Below are 21,694 nucleotides of genomic sequence, written 5' to 3' on the forward strand. Positions count from 1 at the left end.
GTGACCTGGGTGGGCCAAGCCTCTCCCGTCCTCAGTTTCCTCACTTTTCAAGGCCCAGGAGGAGAATACCAAGGGGAGGCCGGAGCGCACAGTAAGTCATTTGCTCTGTGTCCATCGAGAATCTTCTGATGTGAGTGGGTGCTTGGGGCTGTAATTTAGGATTAAGAACTTTGGGCAGACAGAGCTGAATTCATGAAAGGCCCCGCAGCTACCTGCCATCCTCGTCTGTATGGCCGCCCAGAACCTTCCCCTCAGCAGTCACTCAGCCAGAGGATGTCCTCTGGCCACAGCAGTGGCTCTCAGAACTGCTGGCCTAGACAGATGGCTTTGTTTACATTTTTAAATACATAAAATAAAATGTGGACCACACACGCCAGCTTCTCCAGCCCACTCTTGGGTATGACACATTTTTTGCTCAGAACTATGCAACACAGGCTTCTCTTCAAAAATTCTCTTTTATTGTTTTGTTTTATTCGTTCTCAACCTGGACCTCACATCAGTACAACTGAGGGAAAGTTCCACTTCTCATCCACCCTGCTCGTCTACCACCTCACAAAGGCCCTGCTCTAACGTTCCAGGAACAAGAATCTGAGAAAGAATACCACCCTTGCTTTTACTTTCCCAGTGTGTATGATGGAACCGTTTGAGTTGGAGGCACACAGCTTCTGTCACACTTCTGTATTGTGAAAAATCACATGCACGTTGTAGGACCCTGAAATAGCACAGTTATTCAAAACACCAACGAGACACTTCTCCTTTCCAGAAGTAAAGGACAGCTGAGGACAATAAAAACAATGACAGGCCCCACTTTCAGCTTGGATTCTAAAGGGGAGTCACCCACAGAGCACACGTAGACTTCTCTTCTTGAGAAATGATCTCATTCTTGCTAAGAAGCCCAGGCTGGCCTTGAACTCCAGATCCCCCTGCTTCAGCCTCCAGAGGCTGGGGTGACAGGTGCATACCACCATCCCTGGCTAACTTACACATTTATTACTATTATATATGTGTATATTTGCCTGTACATACATGCATGTGTCAGGCGCTCTTTGGCCAGGGGAGGGCATCGGATCCCCTGGGGCTGGGGTTACAGACGGTTGTCGGGCACCATGGGGTGATCTGCGTGAACAGCCAGTGTTTTAACCACGGAACCATCTCTCCAGCCCCATGTGCGGCTGTCATTTTTCCAGGGGGGGAAATCCCAGTTGTTGAGTGTGCGCCCTTTGGGCTGAGGCTGACTGAAGGGCTGGCTGCTCCGGCTCTCTGCAGCTGCCTCCCTTTCCCTGCCATGGTCACGTGTCCCACCACCCATGCCGTTTGTCAGGAGTTTTGCTGGGTGGAGGGCCCCGTGTGTAGGGCTGTTTGTAGGCTCGTGCTCCGAAGCACAAGCCCCAGCGTGTCTGGTGGTAACAGTCAGAGAGTTAGAGGAGTCTCCTTCAGGCGGGAGGTGCAGAGAGCTGACGGGGGCGCAAGGGTGAGGCCACGGCACTGTTAAACTGTCCTCAGGGCTGGGGACCTGAGTACCTGCTGTGTAAACATGGGGACCTGAGTTCACCCCCACGACCCCCTGTGGTGGTGGCACACGCCTTTAATCCCAGCACTTGGGAGGCAGAGCCAGGCGGATCTCTGTGAGTTCGAGGCCAGCCTAGTCTACAGAGTGAGGTCCAGGAAAGGCTCCAAAACTACACAGAGAAACCCTGTCTTGAAAAACAAAAACAAACAAGAAAGAAAGAAAGAAAGAAAGAGAGAGAGAGAGAGAGAGAGAGAGAGAGAGAGAGAGAGAGAGAAAGAAAGAAAGAAAGAAAGAAAGAAAGAAAGAAAGAAAGAAAGAAAGAAAGAAAGAAAGAAAGAAAGAAAGAAAGAAGAAAAGGCAGCCTTGTGGCAAGCACTTCAGCACTGGGGACGTGGAGGCGGGGGCTCCCTGGGACTCGACGGCCAGCCAGTCTAGCCTAACTGGCAAATGCCAGGTGCCAGTAGGAGGGCCCTCAAAAACAAACAAACCAGAAAAACCAAACAACAACTAATAAAACAACGTGGACAGCTCCTGAGGCATGACACTCAAGGCTGTCCTTGCATGGCCCCTCTGCATACACAAGCGCACATGTACAACATGCACAACACACACACACACACACACTGGGAAAGAAAAACAGTTTTTAAACAAAAGTGCACCCGTGGGCCTTGTACTTCCTGGCTGGGGGTTTGTAGTGTGGCCCGGGGGCCACAGTTCCACGTTTGCTGACATCATAACTACCTCAACTCACAAGAGCCCACCGTGTCCATCCGTGTCTGTGTACATACATGCACACACGTGTTTGTAGAGGTTTGCACCCATTTCAGGTTTGCAGCCTTGTTGGGCTGTGCCTGGGGTGTGGCTGGTGTGGACTGAGGCCTGAGGTACTGGGTGCCGGAGGGACCCGGGCCTGCAGGCAGCCCTGGATTGGAGACAGAGGTCTCTGGACGACTTGACCAGTGGTGGGTGGTGGTTCCCCCGTGCCTCCCCATTCACAGCTCACCCACAGCTTCTGAATCTCCTCAGGTGACTATCAGCATGAGTGTAGAGCAGGTTTCTAGGGTTGCCGAGAAATGAGCCATGGAGCAGTTGGGCAGCCGGGCAGGGGCAGCTGGGACGGAGCGGCGCCCCCTTGTGGGGGAAGCCCTGCCCTGGTGTTCCACACCTGGGCCCCTCTCCAGGTGCTGTGTCCCAGGGGTGCTGGGGTGAGGACTTTCAGATCAGCCTCCCTGGTGACCTTCCCCTGTCTCAGGCCATGCCGGCGGGACACCAGAAGCGCCACATCCCAGGCTCATTCTGCTGAGCTGGCCTGTGCTGGGGTCAGTGTGTGGGGCTGGGGCTGTCCCATCCTGGATGGATGGCTGTGGGAGGGCAAGGCCGTCATCCTGGTGCTTGTCCACAGCCCCGCGGGGTGCAGCCGGAAGCTGTGTCAGTACAGAGCCTGATGGACTGTATCCTCGAGAGCTTTGCCTTTCTGAATGCCGACCTTGCCGGTGACGAGCTGTCCCTGTTTGGGGGCTCCCAGGCTCCCGAGTGAGTGAACACCAAGGGGGGACACCTCTGGGCTGCTGTAGCTCCATGCTCGTCTCTCAAGTCCTTGGCCCCATCACGGGTTGTACGGTGCCTCCTCTCCACATCACTGTCCCCACATACTAAGCCTTCATGGCCACTGAGGAGATCTTAGGCAATAACAGCAGCACACAGCAGAACCCTGACCTTGACCTCAGTGCCTGCATGATGACCAGCCTCCCTAGGAACTGCCTTGCCCATCGCTCTCTCTGGACCACCATCCATCTGCCTTACCACTTACCCTGATGGCCCAGGGCCACTTCTGTCCCCAGACCTCAGCATCACAGAAGAGGACAGTCCCCATTTCTTCCTCCCATCCAGTGGTCCCACAGGGAGATTCCAAGTCTGCTACCTTCCCGAGTGTGATGAACCAGTTGGGCCTCGGTGGGGTTCAGCTCTGCCCTGTGAGCCATTATATCCCCACCCTGAGGCTAGGCTTCCTGCTCCCTTCACAGAAGAGCAAAACGAGGCTCTGGCGACCACCAGAAGCGCAGCCTCAGGCCGCCTGGGCAGCCCTGCTCCCACACCTGTTTGATTTCCAGCCAACTTCCCCCCCATCCCCCCCACCCCCGTTCCCTCACTGAACCCCTGGACCCTGGGCCCGACTCTTCGCCAAGCCCATGGTCACTCAGTTCTTTTGTCTCCTCAGGAGGGACAGCCCCCCGCCCCCTCGGCCATCATTGAAGGTGTCATCCAGTGAGCTCACAGCTGGTGCCCCTGAGCTGGACACACTGCTCACCGTCCACCTTCAAGTCTGCAAAGCCTTGCTTCAGGTGTCTGGGTAGGGCTTGGCCAGGGTGGGGTCGGGGGCTCAAGGTGGCGAAAAGCCTGGGGCCAGGTAAAAGGAAGCCACCCTGAGAGCCAGTGCCACGGAGGTTCTGTGGCAGGAGGTGAGGAACCATGTGGGTCTCAGGGAGCCGAGCCCGGAACCAAGTGGGTGGTTGTGATGTGCAGGTGTAGGTACCACACCAGTCCAAACTGGCTCACCCACAGGAAGTATCCAAGGCGGGCTTCCGCTGTGATACTCCCAGGGTCCAAAGGCTGTGAAATGGCCCTGGCCCTCTGCTACTGCTTTATGACGTTTGGCTGAACTTGGGTGGGCTGACCCTGGAGGCTGGGGGCTTAGGTCATGGTCTAGAAGCCACCTTTAGGATAGGGCAGATGTGGGCAGCTGGGAGCAGAGATGTACATGCCAGGCTAACCTGAACATCTCGGCTGATTCTAGAAACTGGCCTCCCCTAACTTATCGACAATGGTCCAGGACTGCCTGCTGGAGGAAGCAGGGCAGCAAAGGCAGGTTCTGGAAGTGCTTTCAGACCTTGACTTTGAGCAGGTCAGCAAGGCCAGGTCGGTTGAAGAGAGTAAGTAACAACCAGCCCCACACCCAGGGCCTCGCCTCCCCCCTCCACTGATGGGTGGATTACACGGGCTTGCACACCTGTGCGTCTCGGGATACCGGGGAGGCCACTGCTGGGTTCACCGAAGCCATTCCCACCCACATCCTGGTGGCTCCTCCAAGGAGCAATGGCTGTCACCCCAGCTCTTCGCCTGCCCCTGTGGACCTCTCTGGAGAGTCCAGCTAGTCCATCCGGGTGGCTGTGGGAGTGGCTGGCCTTATGAGCGGGCACAAGGAAGGTGCATGGAACCCACACTGCTCCTTTGGAGGGACACGGGCCTGAGAGGGGGTCCCTGGACTGGGTCTCCCGCCCTCCCTTCCAACCTTGGGTCCCGGTGCAGGGGGTTCTGGTGCCTGTGGCCGCTCCTGCCCAGGCCGCTGAGCAGCTGCTCGCTCTCAGTCATCCCACAGGTTCCTCACAGGAAGGGTGGCTTGGCACTGTGGCAGGGGTGCACACAGCCTGGCCGAGTCCTGGCTTGCCCTTCCTCCACACTCCTCAGCCAGCTCAAGAAGACGTTCCTCCATCGGGTCCGAGGGAAGTACCCAGGCCAGCTGGAAATAGGTAGCGTCCTCCTCGCTTGCTCTCTTCCACAGGAATCGGGGTGCTACAACTGAGGTCTTCATGCTTCGGGCCCTCTGTATCTCCGTGCATGTCTTCACTGCCCTGCGCCCTGGGAAAGCAGGCTGTGAACCCGTGCCTCCCACCAAGCCTGGAAGGGTTGTTAGACGAGGATGTGCGGGCAAAGTGCGATCCCGGTGTCCTGAGATCAGGCTGGACCCTTCCTGAGGGCAGCTGTAGCATTTTCTTGTGGAGCACGTGAAGGGTGATGCTCCCAAGGGTGGTGCTCCTGACGGTGGCATTTGAAGTCTGGACGTTCCTCCCACCCTCTGGACTGCTTGTGTTTCCAAGGCTCTGGCTCCGGGATTCAGGGTCCATGGCTGTGGTTATTGGCTAGCTGGTACGCCCCTCTTCTCTGTCAATTAAAGAATTAAAAGTCAGGAAAACAGCCCAGAGCTGAGTGAAGGTGCACTTTATTGGCAAGTGCTACCAACTTCTGGGGTAGAGAAGGCTCAAGAAGCCCGAGTCTGTTGACTCTAAGGAGGCCTCCCTGGGATCCGCTTTCCCAGAGTCCCTTTCAGCGGACACAGACCTGTTGACTGAGAGTCCCGCTGAGGCCTCAGCTCCTCTCATGGCCCTTCCCTCTGCCAGTGTGTCGCAGGCTCCTGGGTCAGGTGGTCAGCTGCGGCGGGCTGTTGGCCACAGCGGGGCTCCAGGAAGAGCAGATGGTCACCTGGTTCCAGTTCCACAGCTACCTGCAGCGGCAGGACGTCTCTGACCTGGAGAAACACCTCACCCAGCTCACCAAGGAAGGTAGGGCCTGGCCACCGCCTGGCAGCAGGTCACAGCTCACCCTGGGGGCTCTGCCCCTTCTGGCTTGGGCCACCATGCAGATGGCATGCAACTCCCCCTCCAGCTGTCAGAGCTGAGAGGAGGTGAACAGCCCAGAGCAGCTCCGGGGAAAGGAGGCGGGAGCCTCGAAGTCTGCACTTCCGGTTTCTTTTTGAGTCAGGGTCTCACTATGTAGCTTAGAATGACTTCAAACTCACCATTCTCCTGCCTCAGTCTCCCAAGTGCTAGGATCACAGGTGTGCACCACCGTGCGCAGGTCGGCCAGTGGTTCTGTTCGTTTTCAGGGTGCGTCCGATGCATTTGTAGGACGTGTCGGCCGGGATGTGGTGTTGCCTCTCTGCCTCGGAGCTGCCCCTGTGGCGTGGCCGCTGAGCCCCCACCGATGGTTCCTGCTCCCCTCTTTTCCAGTTACTCTCACTGAGGAGCTACAGTGTGCAGGCCCAGCCAAGGCCTTGAGGAAGCTGCACGGGAAACGTCTGGGCCAGCTGCAGCCCCTGCCCCAGACACTTCAGGCTTGGGCACTGCTGCAGCTGGATGGACCCCCAAAGCTCTGCAGGGCTGCCAGAGCACGCCTGGCCAGCGCGGCCAGGAATAGAAGCTTCCGGGAAAAGGTGTGGTGTGCGCGTGCGCGTGGGCACTCTGGCTGGGTGTGCAGGAGCACAAAGTGGGTGATGGGGCTGCACTCACCAGATTTGAGATTAAGAAAGAGTGCTTTAAGAGAGTTGAGTGCGGGGCTGGAGTCACTAGGGCAGCGGTTCTCAACCTTCCTAATGCTGGGACCCTTTAATATGGTTCCTCACGTGGTGCTGACCCCAACCATTATTTTGTTGCTACTTCATAACTGTGATTTTGCTACTGTTATGAGTTGTAAATATCTAGTATGTGACCCCCCCAAAGAGGTTGAGACCCACAGGTTGAGGGGTACAGCCAGTACCAACCAGCTCACAGTCTGGGCTTGGTCTCTCAGACCTGGGCAGCATCTTTCTAAGAGGTGCCTTTAAATTTTTAACATTTATTTATTTGTTGTGAGTGTGTGAGTGTGTGTGTGTGCGCGCGCACGCGCCACATCTTGAGTCTGGAGGTCAGAGGACAACCTGAGGGAAGTCAGTTTTCTCCTTCTACAACATGGGTTCCAGGGTTCAAATTCAAGTGAAGCTGGGCATTATGACACATGCCTTTAATCCCAGCACTCGGGAGGCAGAGGCAAGCAGGTCTTTGAGTTCGAGGCCAGCCTGGTCTACAGAGTGAGTTCCAGGACAGCCAGGGCCATACAGAGAAACCCTGCCCCGAAAAACAAAACCAAAAAAGCTTTGTGGAGTTCACTAACTAAGCCAGATAGTGATCAATCTGGGGTTAGCCCACCTCCTGACAAAACACCTGTCCCCAAATTGACAGGTCTCACCCCAAGTTTTGTTTAGAGAAGGGCTGAGTTTGGGTGACGAGCATCTGCAGTGTGTTCAGCCCAGCTGGGGACCTGCCCGCCCTGACCCCTGTCCAATCCTGGTGTCTTCTTCCCAGGCTCTGTTGTACTACACCAACGCCCTGAACGACAGTGACGCCAAGCTCCAGCGGGCAGCATGCACAGCGCTGCAGCAGCTTGGGGTGAGTCCCGTCTTCCCTACTGACAGGAGGCCACCAGAGGCGAGGGCTGAGGCAGCAACAGCAGCCGCACCTTCAAAATGCTTTCACTGGAACGGGGTGGGAGTGGCAGAGCGGCAGCAAGAGGACCCTAGACAGCCAGCCCCCCAGACTCCAACACAGAGATCCCCACTCCAAGGGACTCCCTGCCCAGCTCAACATGTGTTAACATGATAAATTCTTTTTTGTTTGTTTGTTTGTTTTTCAAAACAGGATTTCTCTGTGTAGTTTTGGTGCTTGTCCTGGAACTCACTCTGTAGACCAGGCTGGCCTCGAACTCTCAGAGATCCACCTGGCTCTGCGGGCCCCCCCCCCCCCCCCCGCCCCCCCAGTGCTGGGATTAAAGGCGCTGCCTCCGCCGCCACCACCTGGCATAAATTCTTATAAATGAGAAAAAGACAAAGCACGGACATGTGAAAACTGCCTTGTCACCCTAGCCCTCAGCAGAAGTGACTGGCCACCCCTGGCATGTTTGCAGGGACATGAGAACCCTGAACATTTTAAACACGACTTTCCAGTGAGCAAAGGGCTGCATGCCCACAAGCACGAGGAACTGAGTGGAATTCCCAGAACTCCCTAAAAAAGCCCCGAGTGGTGGAACGCACTTGTCATCCAGTGCAGGGGAGGTAGAAGCGGGGGATTCCGGGCTGGCCGGCCAGCTTAGCTTATTAGTGAGCTCCAGGCTAGGAGAGACCAAGTATCAAAACATGGCGTGGATGGCACCTGTACGCTCTCATTTTGTTTGCATTGTGTGTGGAGGGGGGCACACATGGGCACTCTTCACACAGTCACAGAAAAATGTACTTTTCATGAATGGGGTGGGGGGAGGCAGGTATGAGGGCTGGATACCCATGATCCAGGGCCAGCCTGGGCTTCATAGTGAGATCCTGTCTCATAAAGGCCGCTATGAGCATTTCTGTCAATAAGGTTTTATAAGGAGCCACACTGGGTTCCAGCTCATTTTGCTGGGCTGGATGACACAGGGTCACTTCGGGCCTGTGAGCCACGCCTTTCCTGCTCCCCCTGCACTCCCACAGTGGCGGTGAGGGGACCTTGTTTGTTTACACCCATGCTGGGAGTCTGCCTAACCTTGCTTCTCACTTGCACATGGGCGTTGGCTCAATGCAGAGGCACCCCACTGCCTCCACTGGCTCAGGGCTGCCCCCAGAGGTCACCTGCTAAGGCTCAGGTGCTGGGCGAAGGGGTCAGAGGTCCCGTGGGAGCGCTGGCTGTGGATGTATGGCCATCAGGGAAGAGGACGTCAGGGTTTAGCAAGTCCCAGGAGGCAGCAGGGTTTGTTCGATGGTGTCAATAGACTTCCAAAGGTGTCGCTGAAGGGCCGGAGGCAAAATAAGAAGCCCGGAGGCCTCTAGAGGAGGACAGACAAGGCCCCAGGAACCACGCCAGGGTAGGCACTGCAGGGGTGACCCGATGCGGTCTACCTGCTGCTTAACAAGCCCTGTTCCTCTGACCTCACAGGGCATCGAAAGCATTGACCAGATCGCCAGCCTGTGTCGGTCTGACCTGGAGGCCGTGCGAGTGGCGGCTCGGGAAGCAACACTGTCATTTGGTAAAGATGCAGCCAAGGCCCGTGCTGCACAATGGGGTCCCGGAGTTCTAGTGGAGATGGGGGAGAAGAGACCACCTCAGCGGTCAGTGCCGGGCTGCTAGGGACCCTGCTGCAGGCCCCCTGTGCTCCGCGGCGCCTGCTCAGTGCATGCTCCCATCCCAGCAGGCTGACAGCCAGGGGGCAATTTTCCCCCATTTAGTCTCTGGCCCTTGGCAAATGGAGAGCAGGGACAAGGCCAAGCTAGTGTCCCGGAGACCTCCGACACGGAAGGGTGCTTCTGTTGTGGATGGTTCAGACAATAGTGGGGGCAGGGGACCCCCAACCACTACTGTCCTGCCCCCTCTAAAGATACCAAGACCTGGCAAAGCAGAACACCAAGGCGGTGACAAGGTGGTGATGGACACCTTTGTGTTCCAGGTGAGAAAGGCCGCCTAGCTTTTGAGAAGATGGACAAACTCCACTCAGAACAAGCAAGCTACCAGGAAGCAGATGTTGAAATCACAATTTTCTAAGATGCTGTGATCAATGAGCTCCAACCCAGTACCGTCCTTCCTTGATGCTGTCCAGCTTCCGAAGTGCCCAAGCTTTGGACTGAGCACCCCAGGCACTCCCTCCCAAGGGTGGGCTGGTCAGGATGGCGGCCTGAGGTTTGGGCCAGTACCTAGTCCAGGGGCACAGTGGTGTATTCACAGAGCAGGAGGAAGTGGTATGTGGGCCTCTAAGGCTGTGGCCTCCCCAAATGCTGTTTTCGCCCCTTGCCTTCCTGGGGTGCAGTGCCAGGAGCAGCTGGCACTGGCTGAGGATCAAGGGTCCAAGACAAGATGAGGCTCCAAGACAGACATGCATGGACTGTGAGCTCCCTGCACACGCTGAGCGGGGGCAGAACCGGTCTGATAAACATAGGCTCAGAGAGCTGGCTGGTGGACAGGCCCACTTCCAGCACATGCCAGCCTGAGGCCCGTTAGATGAACTGCTTCAGAAGCCAGAGCTGAGGTGGTTTTCATTGAGGCTGTGGGTTTCCTACTTCAGCAAATAAAACACCCAAAACAGGGCATCTGAGATGCTCATGAGGGGCCAAGTGGCTCTTGGGGCTGAAACTCCCCCATTTAAGAGTTGCGTGGACCACGTGTGCTGACTTATCTTGGTATTTATTTCATGCCCTCATTCATGTCCATTTTCTGAAATCTCAATTAAAAACTCTGTAGTGTATGGTTACCAAGTAGATAAGGTTGTTGTCTATATAGCCAGGGCCACAGGGCTCTGCAGGACCCACTGAGGATCCTCCCTACACTCTTGATTCCCAAGGCTCATGGCAGGCTGCCCTGCTCTGGGGACACTGAGGACACCCCAGGCCTTTGTCCCACTGCACTTGTCCCAGTTACACATGCTGCTGCTGTCCTCTGTGAAGCTCCTTTCAGTTGTGACAGTGGGCACCACACTTCCACTGTTCTGTGGCTCCAGGACCACAGCAGGGACCACCTACCGCACAAACCATGGTGAAGCCTTGGGAGGCACAGGGCTGTGCTTTCTTTCTTTTTTTGCAGGGGGTGGTGGTGGTGGCGGCATTAAGACAGGGTTTCTCTGTGTGGCCCTGGCTGTTCTGAAACTCACTCTGTAGACCAGGCTGACCTCGAACTCAGAGATCCGCCTGCTTCTGCCTCCTGAGTGCTGGGAGTAAAGGTGTGCGTCACCGAATAGGACTGTGCTTTCTACTACATCTGCCATCGCAAAGCCGGAGGTGACTTTGAAACAGTCCCTCGGAGGCCCTACACGCTGAGTCTTGGACACGAATGGGAGGTCACACAACTTTTTGGGTCTCATTTGTTTGTCAAGTATACGTCAAATGTGGCTTTACGGATGTCCTGAGATGGGATGACCATGGTGTGTGACAGGCAGCTGGCTAAGGTGTGGTTTGGAGCCCGAAACAGGGATTCCAGTGACAACCGGGAGTCTTGGTAAAGTGCTCCAAGGCGCCAGAGGGTGGGTTCCTGAAAGAACAGTGTGGAGGCCCAGAGTACCCAACAAGCTCTGCAGCTAAGGCAGGTTGACCAGGCACTGGCACACACAACCCAGAGCGCGCTAACCCTGCAGGGCAGACATCTACCTCATGCTGCAGGGACGGACAGATGGCTGCCCATCCTGGTTCAGGTCCATCAGGTAAAGAAATAGAAGCATCTCACATCTATGTTCTTTAAAAACATTTATTGTTGCAACTAAAACGCAGACCCATTAGTGATAGGGCAAGTTGGACACGGTGCAGTCCGACAGTTCTGTGAGGTCACAGAAGACCCTGAGACACCCCCACCGGGGCATGCACCACCCCACCCACCTGCAAAGGTATTATACCGGAACACATTTTTGTTGTTGGTTTTTATTTTTGTAAAAATGCTTTATTCCATGGCCATTTAAAAAACAAAAAACAAAACAAAACAAAAACAAAAAACAACCTGCTGAGTAAATATTGGCTTAAGGCTACAGCAGCCTGCTTCCTCCACCACAGGCAACGGGGTGGAGAGCGCCTGTTCTCCAGGGCATCCACCAGAAGGCTACTGTACACACCCCACTACAGACACAGCCCACCGCTGACGGCTCCCAGCCTGGACTGGCTGCGCCACCTCTCCAGGCTCTGCGGGCAAGGCCACCACCATTCCCACCAGTAGCTCTGTGCTGGCTTCTCTGGGTGAAAGGCAAAATGTGAAATGCTGGCAAGAGGCAGTTTGGAGTTCCAGCTGCCTTCGCTTCTTGTTTTAAAAAGCCACCCAATGTGGAGGTCTTAAGTTCCTCTCACAGGAAGAGTCATGAGCACCATCATCAGTGTCTACCAGGCTCAAGAGGGGCACACCTCTGGGCAAGGTGACCGGCCAGCGATGACAGCGGGCTGATTCTAAGGACTGTCACCCGGGGTTGCCCAGGACGGTGCTTCCCACAAGCTGCCTTGCTTCCAATCCTGGCCTGCTCCAGAGGAGCGTGAACTTGGAATGGAGGGGCAGATTCCAGAGGTGGAAGGGCCCTGCTTGCCTAAGTGTCCGGGGAATGAGATGTGACCGTGGAATGTCTGAGGTGTGGTGGGGCTTGGTGGGGCAGGCCTTGGAGCCTAGCGAGTCCTGCCAGGAGCGGGGCAGTTTCCGCGCTGGACAGCACTGCTCCACACAGTGGCGGCTGCTCAGCAAGAGCCACATCTGGTCAGAGTATGCAGAGGTGGCTGGACATGGGCTGTCAGGGAGTGGGCATCTAAGGTCCCCATGTCAAGCGCATGGCACCACCAGGGCAGGAGACTTCGTGTTTTCTACCTAACAGGGAAAGCGGAGGCTGGGAATGGGATGGACAAGGCCATGGGGAGAAAGCCCAGCCCTCATTCTCGAGCATCACGTCAGCAGCCACAGGGCCTTTACACACGAGCACTGTCCCATGTTCCTGAAGACTACTCCCACCACCCTCCAGCCCTGCTCCTGGCCCCAGTCCTGGCTGCACGTGGCTCCTGTCAGCCTCGTAATCCTGGCTCGACTGCAGGACTGATCTGATACTGTCGACAGAGCCCTGGGTGCCAGGCTGACACCTCACATGACCAGGTTAGGACGTGCTCATGCAGTGGGGACGGACGCCTTTGGGAAAGGGGAATAAATAGAGTGGAGCACTTTCTAGGGAGGGTGTGGGGCCTCGTGCTGCCATGAGCCAGGGCGCTGCCTCTGCCACCCCCTTGCACTCCTCACCATGGTGGTGGGCTCGGTACTCCAGGGAAGGAAGTGGAAGGATGAAGAGAAAGGGAGATGCCAACTGAAGCAGATGGTGGCTGTGGGAACAGCATCCTTTGCAGCTTGCTCTGCTGGCCAGTGCTTCCCACCACGGCCACTGTGGCCTGCAGTGAGAGGCTGGAGAGCAGCAGCCTTAGGAAAGCGTGTGCCCCCCACAGCCTCAGCCACAGCAAGCGCTCAGTGGTGTTTTAGGAGTCCTGACTGAAAATCACCACTCAGGAAAAAGTCTTTGCAGTTTGCAAAAATCATCTGATGCCTTCCAGGAGGGGACTGAATGTGTCAGAGGTCGGAAACAGTCCTGCGAAGTGGCTTCCATGACACCAAGGCTCCTTCCTTCCTTCCTTCCTTCCTTCCATCAGTCATGCTTGTACCTCAGCAGTGTGGTTCTACCACGGTGGGGCTTACCTTCCAAATGAAATGGAAACTGCAGGATGAGCGCTGGCAGCCACCTTAGGTGAACTCAACCCTGAGGCAGGGCTCCCAGGGAACCCCTTTACAGGGACGGGATGGTGAGGGCTGGGACACCAGCAAGATGGCTGTCACAAGGAGGAGGGCGCAGCTGAGTCTGGAAGTGCAGCAGGGACACCTGAGCGAAGCCGAGCTGGGCTTGCTCTTGAGAACCAGCCGGTGCTGCTCCCCTACAGCGGGGCAGCTCCAGGGCACCTGCCAGCTCAGGGTAACAGTGGGGGCCGCACAAGCCAGCAGGAGCGCTACATTCCTGACCGTTTGGGATCCTTCCCCTGGGCAATCATATAAATCAGGAATCTGATCATACGCCAAAGGGCACAAGAGAATCTCATGAGTGCCTAGCGTCTTTCCTTTTTTCTTCCAGAAATAACAAAAACCTGCTTTATAAATGTTAAAAACAACAATGTGTTGTAATTCTTTTTTTTCCAAAAAAACGAACAGAGAAAGAAAGGGGGAGGAATGAGGTGAGAGCGAGTGAGTGAGAGTATTAGGCATCTCCTCTACTTCTCCTCAACAGCTTAAGGCCCTGAGATTAGGCTGTTCTTGGGACCGTGGGGCTCCTTCGAAGCCCAGGGCACCGACCCCTCCTGGGGCCGGCCCTTCCAGTTCCACCGCAGGCTTGCGAGCTGCTCCCCTAAAGCGGGTCCAACCGACGCCGCGGACGACCCCGAACGAAGCTGGGCAGCGGCAGTGCCCACCGCACTCGCCTCACAGCAGTCCGTCAGTGAAAACACACCCGGTAGCAGAGGTATGCGCCAGTCGCCAGGACCGTGGCCATGCACACGTTGACCAGGAGGGGCTTCCAGTGAGTCGGACAGTGCGCCTTCTGCTCCTCCTTCGCTGGGGACAGCTCTTCCTTGGTGGGAACAGATGCCTGGGCACCTTGAAGACCTCCACCCACCTTCCGTTTCCTAACTTCAGTGTCTTGACTCGTGCTGCGGGGAGGGGAAGAGAGGTCATTCCACCTTGAGAAGATGGAGGGAGGAATTCTGGAGAAGCAGGCCCTCCACACCGCGTTGGGTGGGAAGGCCAGAACAGCCAGCCTACTTGTCTTCTAGTCCCCGGGGACCTTGGTTTCATTCTCACATCAAGTCAGCCCGCAGCCCACCAGTGTGTGTGCTCTATCAGAATGGAAACTCCGAGCTCTCGTCAGAGATGCGCTCAGCTCCATATCCCAATTGCAGGGAAACATGGCTTCCTTAGTCCCGGTACACTGGCAGCTCTGTACCCTCTAAGACCCAGGCTGCTAGAATGAGGGCAGCCTGCCATGCCTCTACATACCGTGTTCAGAGCTCTGGGTGGGTCCTACTGAGAGTCAGACTGTGTGTGCCCACACCTCAAAACTGCCCTCTAGGAAGGAGACAGCTGCCCCAGAAGCTACCTCACTCCTACTGGGGTCACCACAGTGCCAGTTCCTGCAGGTACACACTCTTTATCATCCCTGCTCTACCGCACAATGCTGGGAGCATGTTCCTTTCTCCAAATGGAGGGTCCGCAGCACAGATCCGCACACTCTACTATTATCTCAGGACTCCACAGTTACCAGTGGGTGCTCAACAATGCTTATACCAGGGTGAGCAAGCAAGTTGCTCCACCTGCCCAGTTTCAGCACGGAGCAGATCAGACAAGCACCACCAGGTGGCACTGGAGCCTCACTACATATAACCTGTCACTCATGCACAGCCAGGGCAGCGGGCACCCTCGGCCAAGGCAGAGGCAGAAGCGTTTCTCACGCATGCGTAAACACCTTGTGTAGCCTCAGGGTTTTCAGTACCCAATGTTTCTGGACAGCAAGCCATTTCCTTTTACACCGCCGCCCCCCACCAAGCCAGGCCCCTCCATCACCTGCTCTTGCTATGCATGGCACTTAAGGGGTCTCTGCCTTCCTCTCCGGCCAGGCTGTCTTCATTCTCACAGGTCTCCTCGCTCACCCACTGGTGGTTGGAGAAGAGTTCCTTGCACTTCCCGTTGTGAGGCTCCAGGACACGTTTGGGTGGCCGGGGAGGTGGGGGGACGTGCTCGGGTGGGGGTTCCAGGTCCTCATGGGAGAGCTCCTTCCACTGGTCCTGGGAAGAACAGCAGCAGAAGTCCATTAGTACTCGCTCGGGTCTCCCAGGTGAGCAGTCCACAGCTGAGCCGCAGCTCTGGGATCCTTGGCAGGCGGAGGGAGCAGTCCCTTAGCGACTCTAGTGATGGTGTACACAAAGAGGGCTACTTCCTTTGACCTCAACAGAGCTGGACCTTTTTAAGATCAGAGCCTTGATGAGCGTGCACAGGCTCTACGGTCTATCCTCAGCTAGGAACCGAGCCCAACCCCAACATGCATGTGCTAAGCAGAACGGCACTGACCTGCACTGAGGAGTCGCCCATGATGAACTTTGCACCTTCGATCACAGCCAGGTAGGAGAAGCGCAGCTGGTCGGCTGTCTGGATGAGCCCCATGCGGAACCTGCGCATCTCCAGAAGCACTTTTTTGATATCCACAGAAGAGGGGTCTTTCCTCTTGTCCATCTGCAAGCCAAGGAAACTGGGTCAGCCAGAGGAAAGCCACAGAGGGGTGGTGGAGGGCCTCAAGGAAATGTGAGAAAAATGAAGCAAACCCAGGACCAAACTTTGGACTGAGCTGAAAGAGCTTAGAAAAGAGCTCTGGGGGTTATAGGGGGATTATAGGGAGGCTGGCTCCTGTGACAACTGGGAGCACCCTGTGAACAAAGCTAGAAGGGACGGAACCATTGTCATGGGAACTGTTAAAGGCAAGGGCCACACAGAGCACCCCAAGGAAGGGAGCTATGAGCAGCGTCCCGGAAGTACAGCCCGCAGGCTGGCTGAAGCATGCTTCCTTCCTCCCTGGGCTTGCCAAGCCTCCTCACCAGCAAGAGGCACGTGTCAGCCAGACAGAAGGTCCCCGACCTGCCGATGCCAGCGCTGCAGTGCACCACGATGGGGCCGTGCTCCGGGCTGAGGGAGCCTGACTCTCGGACTTTGAAAAGGAAATTGAGGAAGGAGGCAGGCGACTCGGGGACTCCAAAGTCTGGCCACGTGGTATAGTGGAAATGCAGGATCTCCCGAGCCTCCTGGGTCTGAAAGAGAAAGCCTTGCAGTTAGGCTGAGCGCATCAATTGCAGACCCCACCTGAGCATCAAGTGACTTCCTGCCCAGCCTTCCTCAGTGTGTACTGGCCAGATTTGGCCCCAGCCTTATGCAGTGGACAATCCTCTTATCTTCCTGTCCCTTCTACGCCATGCGCATGTGGCCACAATCATTTTAGCCTCAAAGTCACCATGCCACTGGACCCTAAATCTCAGAAAGGGTTCCTGTGAGCGTGTGGAGGGGGCTGGCACCAGGAATGTGTGGTGACATTTTGTTTGTGATCTAACGAATAAAGCTTGCCTGAAGATCAGCATGAGGCGCTAAGCCACTAGTTAGTCATAGAGGCCAGGCAGTGGTGGCACACACCTTTAATCCCAGCACTCGGGAGGTAGAGGTAGACGGATCTCTGTGAGTTCAAGGCCACCCTGGGCTACACAAGATTCATCTAGTCTAAAAGAGCAACAGCCAGGCAGTGGTGGCACACGCCTTTAATCCCAGCCCTTGGGATCTCATACCTTTAATCCCAGCACTAGGGAGGTGGAGACAGAAAGAGATATGGCTGGGCGGAGAGAGGACTATAAGGCGGGAGGAGACAGGCTGAGGATTCAGTAGAGGTAAGAAGTCTCTCTAGTTGTTGGCTCCTTTACTGATCTTTCAGCATTTACCCCGATATCTGACTTTGGGCTTTTATTATTAAGACCAATTAGAATTGTGCTACATCTGGCGTCCAACTTGTGGGGCACGAATTCACAGAAAAGCTGCTTGACTGTGGCTTTGCAGCCATTGGCACAGGCCAGAGGTGCACACGTCAGGAGCCAGTACCCTGCCGGCTGAGTTTCTGTTGTACCCTATCTGCAGACTCCACAGGCTGGGGCCCCCAACTGCAGGAGTGGGCCGTTTTCGCACGCTCCCCCCGTGCGGATGGCTGACTTTGGCTTCCTCTCTCCCAGTGGGTTGTGGGCTCTCCCTAGATCCCTCCTTGGGCTGCTACCACACTAGGTAGCTGCCTTGAAATCTACTTATAATGTTTTACACAGAAGCAGTCAGCCTCACATCTGAATTGTCACCGATGGTGGATTTGGTGAGAGAACTGGGAATTCTAAAGGGAGGAATTAGTTAAAAGAGAAAGTTGTTCCCCCCCCACACACATTAAAAAATGAGAAACATTATTACAATGGAGGGAGCTAGATCTCTGTTTGATAATACACTAGATGGTTTGAAAATGGAACAATTAAATGAGAGGATAATTAATTTAGATGAGATTTACATAATGTCAATTATGCATATTATTTGTTTGATCTTTTGTTTTATTACTAAAAAAGTTGGTTAATATGAGTGCTAAGATACAAGTTTTAGAAAAACTTATTAAAATAGATCATAGAGATATTATATTCAGACCCGGACAGAGGAATTTAAAGGAGAACCAATCTCAGCATTGCATTATAAGGTTACAGAAGAGCAGCCTAAGGTTTTCAAAGAGTCAACCTTAATTTATCCAGTAACCTTACAGGAACTGCCAAATGATAGATATCCTCAAGACTATATAAGAGCTGAATGGACTCCTGTGCAAATTTTAGATTTGGGGAGATTCAAGGAAGTGATAGTCTCATATGGCATGCATTCTTCACCTTTGTGGTGAAGCAGATGCTAAACTCATGGCCAACTTGTAATAGAATTATCCCTCAAGACTGGAGAGACTTGGTTATAGCAGTCTTGGAAACTGGTCCTCAGTTACAGTGGAATACCTGTGGAAAGATGTGGCTAAAACCATTGAATAACAAAGTAGAGCTAGAGGTATGAAAATCTCCTAACCAACTTCTTAGAGAGGGAGATTATGCTAATGTAGAAAGGCAATCTCTATATGACCACACCCTGGCTTTATGCGTGCAGCAGCCTTGAATGTTTGGGACAGAATTGAAGAAGTAGGAAAGAAAATTGAGTCATTTACTAAAGTTATGTTGGACTCAACAGAAACTTTCACTGATTTCTTATAAAGATTGACTTCAGCAGTAAATAGAATATCAATTCAGAAGCTAGACAAATAATAATTGAATCTCTGGCTTTTGAAAATGCTAACACACAATGCAAAAAGATAATTAGGCCGTTAAAGGCAAGATCAGCACCCTTAGAGGAATGGATCTGAGATATAGCCAATATCGAATCTCATAACCATGATGATGCTTGGACAGGAGAGGTGATTCCCGGAGATTTGATTTGAAGAAAAATCAAAATGTCAAGTGTTTTAATTGCAGTTAACAAGGTCACCTAAAAAGGAATTGTAAACAGGAGTTCCTAGAAGCAATGTTTTTTCTAAGAATAATCCCAGCAGAATTCTCCTCCCTTCTGGAGTAAGCAGAGGGTCTGGCAGAGGCAGACATTGGACTAATGAATGTAGATCACTAAGGAACAGTCAAGGTAACCCTCTGCCATTGGGAAATGCCTTGAGTGGCCTCTCGCAGGCCCCTAGTGCCAAATTTGGTTCAGTTGTTTCTTGTAATCATGGAGGAAACTCCTTCTCAGAGCAATTAAAGAACCTAATGCCTATTGTAAAAAACCACACTGCTCTGGATAACAGAACACCTATAAAAGAGAGAACAAAAAATTCAGGAGAAACCATAAACCAAATATGATAAAGAGTAGATATGAACAAGAGACAAGAGAGACCATTCAATCTAAACAAACTTATAAGACTTAAAAATACTTTTCATTTGATCAGATATAACTTGCCAAAAGGGAACCTCCCCAAAGTTAGGGATGGGGAAAGGTTTTGATTTTGTCTTTTCAGGAGAATGAAGGTATCCAGCTAAGGAATCTGAAGACCACTGGACATGTGAAGGAAAAGAACAAATCATCCACACCAAAAAAAAAAAAAAAAAAGTCCCAAGAAAAAGCAAATTGGCCTATTGGTATATCACATCTCCAACAGGATAAAATTTCATAAATCTTCACAAATGTTTGTGTCTGCTGTTCTCTATAGACACATAATGCAAATGGCCTTTTTGTAGTCCCAATTCAATTGAAAATTAAAGCTGGCTTTGGAGTCAGAGTGTGGCTCTTTCCTTCTCTAAACCCAAGCATGCTTGTTAAAGTAAAATCCAAAATCTCTGTTTCATGTCAGAAGAGCCACCTGGGCTCACAACCATCTGTAATGAGATCTGGCGCCCTCTTCTGTATATATAATAAATAAATAAATCTTTAAAAAAAAAAAAAAAAAAAAAAAAAAAGAAGAGCCACCTGATATGGGACAGAAGAAAAAACAAAATTAAGGGGCTATTCTATTGCTACCAATTGGTTTTATTTTGACTCCTTAAAGCTTTTCTTAAGTTATGAATATTATCTCAAAATTTATAAGATCAATATATGTACACACACACACACACATTTTAAACTTTTCATTATGATATTAATGGTCATATAGAGTACTAACTAATTCTAGAAAAAGGCTTCATCTAGTTTCCTGTACATGATTTCAGGTTTGGGTCTCTATCAAGTAACTAGGAATTAAGGTTTTGTACTCTGGATGTACATAACAAATATTGATCCTTTAAACCCTTGTGATCTGCTGCATATGACATTTAAAATGTTTAAGTTTTCTGCAATGAACCATGACCAAACCTAACAGTGACCTTTGAAGTCTCCAAAAGGATGATAGGGCCCCACAATAACGATTCCACATGGACTATCATAATGCCACTAAGCTGACAAACAGCACCTAAGATCAGCTTTGGACTACAAACTGCTCAGGACAATTTCAAGGTGGCTAGGTGAGATGATCCAGCCTCACCGACTACTCTAGCCAGGACCTGGGATAAGCCGTCCACTTACTTTCCCATTACACAGAGACTGGACAACAAATGATAACAATTACCTCTTCCAGTACTTGACAATTAACCCAAATTTTTCTTTTCAGGATTTCCCCATTGTTCCCAGATAGGAGGAAGCAATTTTAAGAACACAACGCTCACATTCTCAAGAGGTGGGATGGGCAGTTTTTGGTCATTCAATGGGTTATGGATAAGTGTCATTGTTTAGGGAGGTTGGTTACAAGTTGTTATTGGTAATGGTCAGGAAAAAAGCTGAACAAAGGAGATTAGTTTCAGGGTTCCTGTTTCAAAAAGAAAAAAGGGGGATGTGGAAATGATAGGATGAAAGGATAGATTACTGAATCTACTTCTAAAAAGCAACTACTTGTTTTTAAATATTTTACATTGATATGGATCTTTGTATAATGATACAAAGTTCAGATTATTTTTTAGAACGTACTGTACATACATTTCTAATCTTGTTCAATGTATTGTACCTAAACATTAGATTTAACAATGTAACGAAAATTGTTAGTCCTTGAAAGTTATTACAAACTATTTAGGATAAGAAAGAAATGTAGGTTAGTAGTTAGTCATCTATTGCATGTTAGGTATGTTTTCAAGGTCAAACATATATTTTAGGTAGACAGGTTGTCTTCAAACACTTCAGAGATCTACAGAATATGGCATTTAAGATGTTTTAATAACATAGGTTCCCCTCCCCCTTTTTTAATGACAATGAGACATGTTTGCTCCTGGCAGCACCAATCTACTTCAGAGAAGATGACAGGCATCGAAGACACTCCACATGGAGTTTACTTTCTTTGTGCCAAAAGTCAGCCACTGGGCAAGAAAGTGCTCTTGCCTTGACTGCAGAGAGTATACTGTGTCTTTCTATTTGCTGTGAATATATGTTGCTCTGACTGGTTGATAAATAAGGCTGTATTGGCCTATGGCAAGAGGGAAATCCAGGAGAGAGACAGGAAGAGGAAGGGCAGAGTTAGGAGTCACCAGTCAGACACAGAGGAAGCAAGATGACAAGGCAGAACCGAGAAAGGGCACCAAGCCACATGGCTAAACATAGATAAGAATTATGGGTTAATTTAAGTATAAGGGCTAGTCAGTAATAATCCTGAGCTAATGGCTGAGCAGTACTAATTAATATAAGCTTCTGAGTGATTATTTTATAAGTGGCTGTGGTTCCACGGGGGGCCAGGCAGGACCTGAGAAACATTCCAGCTACATTTGCTAAAACAAGGTGAGATGGTCCTTCAGGTTCCTGCTTTGCAGAGGAGACTGCCAGACATTCTGCAGGACATAGGGAGAAGCAACTGAGAGACTCTAGTCCTATAGGCTGAAGATGGATGCCCCAACATTACAGAGGAACTTTGGGTGACTGTCCAGGCAGCCAACTGTTTAAGTAAATTGGTTGCAACCCTTTCCCTACAAACTATCTCTGTCCTTCTAGATTTTTGGAAGTTGCTTAC

At 52.3% G+C, this 21,694-nt stretch overlaps 2 protein-coding genes across 6 annotated transcripts in view; one reads left to right on the forward strand and one right to left on the reverse strand.

The window, feature by feature from the left end:
• Ripor3 (RIPOR family member 3) overlaps positions 1–10,309 on the forward strand; it is a 76,175-nt gene extending 65,866 nt beyond the window's left edge. For all 5 annotated transcript variants that reach the window (XM_042276858.2, XM_076571109.1, XM_076571111.1 and 2 more), the window contains 9 exons: positions 2,913–3,043; positions 3,729–3,852; positions 4,305–4,440; positions 4,876–5,037; positions 5,686–5,847; positions 6,295–6,497; positions 7,405–7,488; positions 9,004–9,094; positions 9,512–10,309. In XM_042276858.2, coding sequence (XP_042132792.2) covers positions 2,913–3,043; positions 3,729–3,852; positions 4,305–4,440; positions 4,876–5,037; positions 5,686–5,847; positions 6,295–6,497; positions 7,405–7,488; positions 9,004–9,094; positions 9,512–9,606 — 1,188 coding nt within the window. In that variant the 3' untranslated portion in view covers positions 9,607–10,309. The remainder of the gene's footprint in view (positions 1–2,912; positions 3,044–3,728; positions 3,853–4,304; positions 4,441–4,875; positions 5,038–5,685; positions 5,848–6,294; positions 6,498–7,404; positions 7,489–9,003; positions 9,095–9,511) is intronic.
• A 970-nt stretch (positions 10,310–11,279) lies between these two features.
• The window catches only part of Ptpn1 (protein tyrosine phosphatase non-receptor type 1), a 60,004-nt gene continuing 49,589 nt past the window's right edge, over positions 11,280–21,694 (reverse strand). Inside the window, exons 6-9 of the mRNA XM_006992625.4 lie at positions 16,185–16,394; positions 15,664–15,825; positions 15,160–15,380; positions 11,280–14,249 (exon numbers count right to left, since the gene is read on the reverse strand). Coding sequence (XP_006992687.2) covers positions 14,036–14,249; positions 15,160–15,380; positions 15,664–15,825; positions 16,185–16,394 — 807 coding nt within the window. The 3' untranslated portion in view covers positions 11,280–14,035. The remainder of the gene's footprint in view (positions 14,250–15,159; positions 15,381–15,663; positions 15,826–16,184; positions 16,395–21,694) is intronic.

The sequence above is a fragment of the Peromyscus maniculatus genome, chromosome 4 (assembly GCF_049852395.1).
Source record: "Peromyscus maniculatus bairdii isolate BWxNUB_F1_BW_parent chromosome 4, HU_Pman_BW_mat_3.1, whole genome shotgun sequence".
Classification (NCBI taxonomy): domain Eukaryota; kingdom Metazoa; phylum Chordata; class Mammalia; order Rodentia; family Cricetidae; genus Peromyscus; species Peromyscus maniculatus.